Raw genomic sequence first — 6,774 nt, 5'->3', positions numbered from 1 at the left:
CACATGGTCTTGAAGGGACGCTAAACGAAAATGTTAGGGTCCAGCCACATCAACAGATTATTTGTCTATTGTCTATCATCATATTCTGTGTGACAATGTTGCCTAGAAAATTGTCACGGAAGGTCCCGCACCAGTGCTCTTCACTTTGAACCTCTCACACCACCACAAAGGACAAATTGAAGGAATTCCACGTGACCTCCCTCTATGCCGCTCTCTGTGAATCAGCTAATGCAGACATCACACGAGAGGTAACATAGTTCACAATGGGTGGTGCCACTCCGATATTCTATTTTCTCACTAACAAAAGCTGTATTCTAGCTATGAATCATGAATTTGTTATTCAAAAGCCTATTATTTAAATCTAGCTTGGCTTAATCTTTTTCTGTACTTTCCCTTAATGGAAAGCACTATGGAAAATTGAGCATTTCAATCAAGCATGTGGACAAACTTGAACGAATGCTGAAGTCCAGACTGTGGAGCAGTTTCCAAAACGCCCAAATAAATTTTACTGCAACCTTCGCAATAAGTCCAAGTATGTGCTGATGTTCCCTTTCAAGGAGGGCAAGACTATGAAGTGGCAGTGAATATAAGTAATGGCCTTGAAACTGCACATACAAACAATATTTACCATTATGTGAAGCATCCACAACTGGTGTTTCTTGAGCTAAAGCAGCAGATGAGTGCGAAGGTGTAGCCACTTCCTCTGCAAGTACAGCACATGAACAAAGTTGCATCTCAAGAAGGTGAACATTTTCTTGTTGGCCAACCTTGCAACTCGATTAGGTTTATTCAACCTCCCTATATTATGCCAGAAGCACAGACAAGAAATCATTACGACGAATGGCTTAGGAAGTCCGTGCTCCCAGTGACATACAGCAGGGTGCAACATTTATGAGCATACCAGTTGACATCCTATGCCAGCTGCTGATGTAAGCACAAGAACATCATGGTGTAACTGTCTTTACAAGTACTCGCTCCTTAATGTAATGTGAAAAGAACAGTGTGTTAAGAGTGGAACATTTATAGACACAAGAAAGGAAGGGCAATGACGGCGCATACAACCGATTGTGCAAGATAGCTTCTGTGTCAAGTAATCTATGCGATTATCCAAGGAAAATGTTTGAGAAAGAATCTCCTAAACACCAGAAAAACAGTACAAATTCTACATGTTCTTCGCTAATCATAACCGCATATTCCACAAGTTATCTACAGCTACAAACTAAAGTAGCAGCAATTCTGATGTCATTACTGCACATAGAATACAGTTAAGAATTCATTTGCAGTTCAATCATTAATCCATCCACTGAAACCTTACGAAAGAGCAGTGTGCAGTGTATCTACATGACGGCCTTTGGATTGTGAGGCTGCTCCTATTGTAATTTGGTGGCAAGAAACTTGTCACAAGTGCACAACGAAATGCATGGTAATATTTACCAATTGACGGAGCCTCAAACTGTGGTGCCTCCTCCATGTCTGCAGATGTGAGAATGTCCTCTGCAAGCACAACAATATACTTAAGTCACAGTAAACCAGCAGCTATTTGTTGAACAGCCTCAGCTTCATATAGCACGGACCGAAGAAAGAAGCAGCACTCTGCGTGTCCGGCGACACATGGCAGAGCTCATTTTTATTGCTGTTCGATCCACCTGCATCACCTGAACCAGTTCAAGAGGTGCTGCTGCCTGTCATTTGTTTCAGCGCTGCAGCATTAGCACCCTCTAAGCCACGTCGTTCATTTCAAAAGGTGCAGGACAGGTCCGTGATTTTGCTATAGCAATGCCTACTGACTGTGCCAACTTGGTGCAGACGCACCACAATTGAAATCCCGGATACGCATGTCTGCTGAGTCTATGTAACGCAGAGTGTGTTAATACCTCAGAAGCTCACCGCACCTACGGTTCGGGACCTCTTAAAGTAAGACCAGTCGGTGCATTTAAGGCAGACAAAACAAAATGCCTGCACCTCGGCATTCGTTACAAGCGTCATGAAGTGCCTGCATTGCTAAAATTGAGCAGCAAAATTTCTGAACTCATGACTCCTCCGCGAACTGGTACACAGTAGTGCAGGCAAATCAAACGGACATTTTAAAGTAACACAAGTAGTCTGCAAAGAGTGATTGCCTGCACAATTTCTTAAAAATTGAATCTTGTTAAACAACCCTTAGACGCCATTGCAAATTATATGTTTATCTGAGGCACGTCTTGGGGGTGTGTTATAGCAAGCCCAAGTACTTTTTTTTCGCTGCCTTCTCCCAAACCGGAGCCAAGAGACTGCGTTTACGTGGCGACTCCTACTTCCTTTTTTTTCCCTCTTCCTCTCTGGCACTCCCAGTGGCAGTACTGAGTATTCTGCATTGGATGATTGACCTAGGTCACTTGCCGTTATCAGTGATGTTGCAGGCAGTGTGCCTTATTAGCCATTTGTGCACGTGACCTTGACTCTATCATTGTCGCTCCCTCGAGGGGCAGGGCACGTGGGCTTCCGTTTAAAATTTCACGTGTTTTCACTCCACGCAGCTGCTTGATACTTTGCCGACATGATTTCCACCATGTGATCTTTGTGCTGCGCTTGTCTGTTTGCAAAGCTAATGCACCACTTCACCAGCACTACTTTCTTGTTCAAGAGAGTTACATTCTCTGCTAAAATGTTATTTCGAAGGAATATCATTGTGCACACTCGGATACAAAGACGCAGTAGAGCCGGTTTGTAAACATTTGTTGAAACAAATAATGTCGGCAAGCACTTACCATTGTCAAGGAGTTGTTTGAGGGCACTGTGCACCTGCAGAATCAGTCTTGAAGTTGTGTTTGTGTTTATGAGACAATGTGGGGCTGGTAGCACCTGCCATAAATATTAAAAACAGATGTCACACGAAATATGATCACATGCGATGCCGTAGGCATAAAACATGTAGCTCACGCCCATGCACTTTATAAGTATCATGGATTCTTAGCTTCGCTAAAAAGATAAGTGCATTATTTTTTTGATCGCCGTCACTGGAGTTGATATTCACTGCACTTTAAACACCTCAGAAGCATGGCTTTTACTTTGCACACACCGCAAAATATAACCCTCTTGGTGTCTCAGGAACTTTGCGCACCATATAATCCCAGTCACCAAGCGCAGCGGGTCGATACTGAGAAATGTTGGCAGAAAGTTCACAGGGTGCGCGCAAACTGCCCGAGACCAGTGTACAGTTACGAGAAAATGAAGCAAAACAGCTAACAAACTGTACACGCATTTCGTTTCGTGAGAAGAAAGCGCTGCTTCGAGCAACAAACGACAACGAAGACGAGAAACGAAATGCGCATCGGTTACATACCGCGCGGGAACGAGCGAAGGCTACGGCTTTCTATAACGGCCCGTTTATCAAGCATTACGCACAACGTACAATGCCTGAGGGAAATCATATTTTTTTACGCATCGACAGTCGCTTCGAAGTACTAGCGTTGGAGTATATTCGGTGACTTACATTCTCTGTCCTGTCTGTTCATCCAACGGCTATGCCTACGCACTGCCGGTGCGCCAACAGACCGTGTGTAGGTAAACACGCTCGGCACATAGTCGGGGTGCCTGCTGAAGTTCGACGGGCGACCTGTGGTGAGATGAAGTTAGTTAACTCGTCAAAATATATCGTGTGAGCATAATGATTAACCTACCTGTTACGAAATGAGCTCCGCAGATCCTGGAGTACTGGCTCGGTTGCCACGCGGAGCCATCGGGGTTTACTCGCTTTACGGCTCGTATCCATGCTGCTCTCCTCTCCGGATCCCTCTTCTCGAACGGAAACCGAAATAAACTGGTGCTCCCTTTGCCACTGAAGTAATTTGAGCACCCATACGCAACACAACTAGCCGGCATTATCACTAAAAGAACATGATCTCAATAGCGCCTCAAGGCCTCTCAAGGCGCGCTAAGCCAGCGTTGGTTGTTCGTCTGCTTTTCGCATCTAACCACGTAGAGGGCGCTCGTGACAGCCGTGTTCATGCATGCGCAGCAGTATTTTTGCAAACCGTCAATTTGCAGAGCGTGCCGAGGTAGCTCGGGCAGCTCGCGCCACTGCACATCGTCCAGCAGCAGCAGGCAGACATATGACGCCACAACAGCCGCCACAGGAACGTGTCCTACAAATCCGGAGACCCAGTTTGGGTGTGGACACCCGTTCGCCACCATGGCCTCTGTGAAAAGTTGCTGACCAGGTATTTCGGTCCGTGTAAAGTGTTGACGTCGGAATGAATCGGAGCGATTCACTCCGACGAAGGCCGGCCCTACGGCCGAAACGTCAGTCGATAGATATGCCATAACGTTCGTCTTCATTTTATTGCGATAGCAATTATATGGACACTCAAAAGGAGATTTCTGCCGTCGGCGTCGCCGTCGCCGTCGCCGTGAGGTTCCAGTATGACGTCATTTGGAGAAGAAATCGTCGCCGCGCGCCGAACGCTCCATGTGCGAGTGAAAGGGCGCGAGGGGCGCGTCTTTCACGGGGAGTGAACGCACGGCGGAGAACAAACGCGCGTTCTGCGCCGTGCTCGCTTAAGGGCTGCAGAAGTAGGCGTCTCTGTTCTCCTTCACAATCACCATGTATGTAGAGCAAACGCGCCTTCTTCCGACGAGCGAGAGGCCGTGGGGGAGGGGGAGGGAAGGGAGGCGACGTTTAGCTGCGGCACGCAGTGCCTATTTATATCAGAGGCTCCGGCAACAGTCACTAACGCCGCACGCATTTTGAGCGAACGCGGGCAGAACGCGGATGGCGTCGACAACAGTTCTGCGTGTTGCCGATGCTGCTGCATGTCCAAGTTTATACAGCTGATAAAGCTAATATCATTACTCCGTATAGCTCTCTACAAGTTTGCTATCGCAATTGATGCTTCACCTTTCAGGTGAAACTGCGACAACTTTTTTGAATGTTATACCTTAGGGTCGGTCGAGGGTGCTCACCCGAAACTCAGTGAGTCTGCTCACGAGGCTGCACGCGACCTCACCGACCGCGCTTCCTCGGTAGCTCCATGGTGAGAGCATCGCACGCGCAATGCGAAGACGTGGGTTCGTTCCCCACCTGCGGACAGTTGTTTTATTGCGATAGCAATTATATGGACACTCAAAAGCAGATTTCTGCCGTCGCCGTCGCCGTCGCCGTGAGGTTCCGTATGACGTCAATGGAGATGAAATCGTCGCCGCGCGCCGCCGAACGCTGTATGTGCAAGTGAAAGGGTGCGAGGGGCGCACGCTTTCACGGGGAGTGAACGCACGGCGGAGAACAAACGCGCGTTCTGCGCCGTGCTCCCTTAAGGGCTGCAGAAGTAGGCGTCTCTTTCCTCCTTTACAATCACCATATATGTAGAGCAAACGCGCCTTCTTCCGACGCGCGAGAGGCCGTGGGGGAGGGGGGGGGAGGGGGCGGGAAGGGAGGCGACGTTTAGCTGCGGCATCAAGTGCCTATTTATATCAGAGGCTCCGGCAACAGTCACCAACGCCGCACGCATTTTGAGCGAACGCGGGCAAAACGCCGACGGCGTCGACAACAGTTCTGCGCGTTGCCGGTGCTGCTGCATGTCCAAGTTTATACAGCTGATAAAGCTAATATCATTACTCCGTATAGCTCTACAATTACTCCGTATAGCTCTACAAATTTGCTATCGCAATTGATGCTTCGCCTTTCAGGTGAAACTGCGACAACTTTTTTCATGCACTTTAATTTCTGTCAATTTATCATTTTCTTTAATTGAATTAGTAAGTACAAGTGATTTTCCCTATGTTGTCCTTGGTGTCATTGTTTGTTGGCTTCTTATGATATGATTAATAAAGTCGGGCCCCTCGGTTCCCTTTCTTCTCGTTCATATATATATCTGTGTGGGGCTCTATGTGCTGTCTATGTGTTTATGTGACCACTGTGTAATTATAATAATCAACCTGGACCTGGAGTAGCATGCCAGGCGATCTACCAGACTAACATCTCCCGCATATCATTAAAACTGGCATCTCTCTCTCTCCTTCAATAGACACGACGCACTAGTTTTGCTTTAATTGAGGAGGGGTACGTTAGGAGGATTTAGAAAGTTAACATAGAAATGAATGCGTTGGGGGCTCGGTGCCAGCGCTGGGCAGCCCAGAATATGCGCAGTATCTAAGAAGTTCTATGAAATTCCGTGATTGTGGACCGCATTTTATGTCATATTGTGGTTGCAAAATCTGAATCACGTTTGCACTTTTATTGCGATAGCAATTATATGGACACTCAAAAGCAGATTTCTGCCGTCGGCGTCGCCGTCGCCGTCGCCGTCGCCGTCGCCGTGAGGTTCCGTATAACGTCAATGGAGATGAAATCGTGGCCGCGCGCCGCCGAACGCTGTATGTGCGAGTGAAAGGGCGCGAGGGACGCGCTCTTTCACGGGGAGTGAACGCACGGCGGAGAACAAACGCGCGTTCTGCGCCGTGCTTCCTTAAGGGCTGCAGAAGTAGGCGTCTCTTTCCTCCTTTACAATCACCATATATGTAGAGCAAACGCGCCTTCTTCCGATGCGCGAGAGGCCGTGGGGGAGGGGGGGAAGGGGGAGGGAAGGGAGGCGACGTTTAGCTGCGGCACCAAGTGCCTATTTATATCAGAGGCTCCGGCAACAGTCACCAACGCCGCACGCATTTTGAGCGAACGCGGGCAAAATGCCGACGGCGTCGACAACAGTTCGGCGCGTTGCCGGTGCTGCTGCATGTCCAAGTTTATACAGCTGATAAAGCTAATATCATTACTCCGTATATCTCTCTACAAATTTGCTA

The 6,774-nt window shown here is 48.1% G+C and overlaps 1 protein-coding gene across 1 annotated transcript; it reads right to left on the bottom strand.

Annotated features, from left to right (window-relative positions):
• Window positions 1-2,752: 2,752 nt before the first annotated feature.
• LOC125945087 (THAP domain-containing protein 1-like) lies at window positions 2,753-4,014 on the bottom strand. The gene is made up of 3 exons (XM_049666658.1): window positions 3,660-4,014; window positions 3,473-3,595; window positions 2,753-2,841 (listed from the first exon to the last, which is right to left on the bottom strand). Exons 1-3 carry the CDS (start codon window positions 3,859-3,861, stop codon window positions 2,753-2,755), a joined length of 414 nt encoding a protein of 137 aa, XP_049522615.1. The 5' UTR covers window positions 3,862-4,014.
• Window positions 4,015-6,774: the final 2,760 nt, after the last annotated feature.

This window comes from Dermacentor silvarum, chromosome 4, assembly GCF_013339745.2.
Source record: "Dermacentor silvarum isolate Dsil-2018 chromosome 4, BIME_Dsil_1.4, whole genome shotgun sequence".
NCBI lineage: Eukaryota > Metazoa > Arthropoda > Arachnida > Ixodida > Ixodidae > Dermacentor > Dermacentor silvarum.
This window is presented reverse-complemented; position numbering and strand designations above follow the sequence as displayed.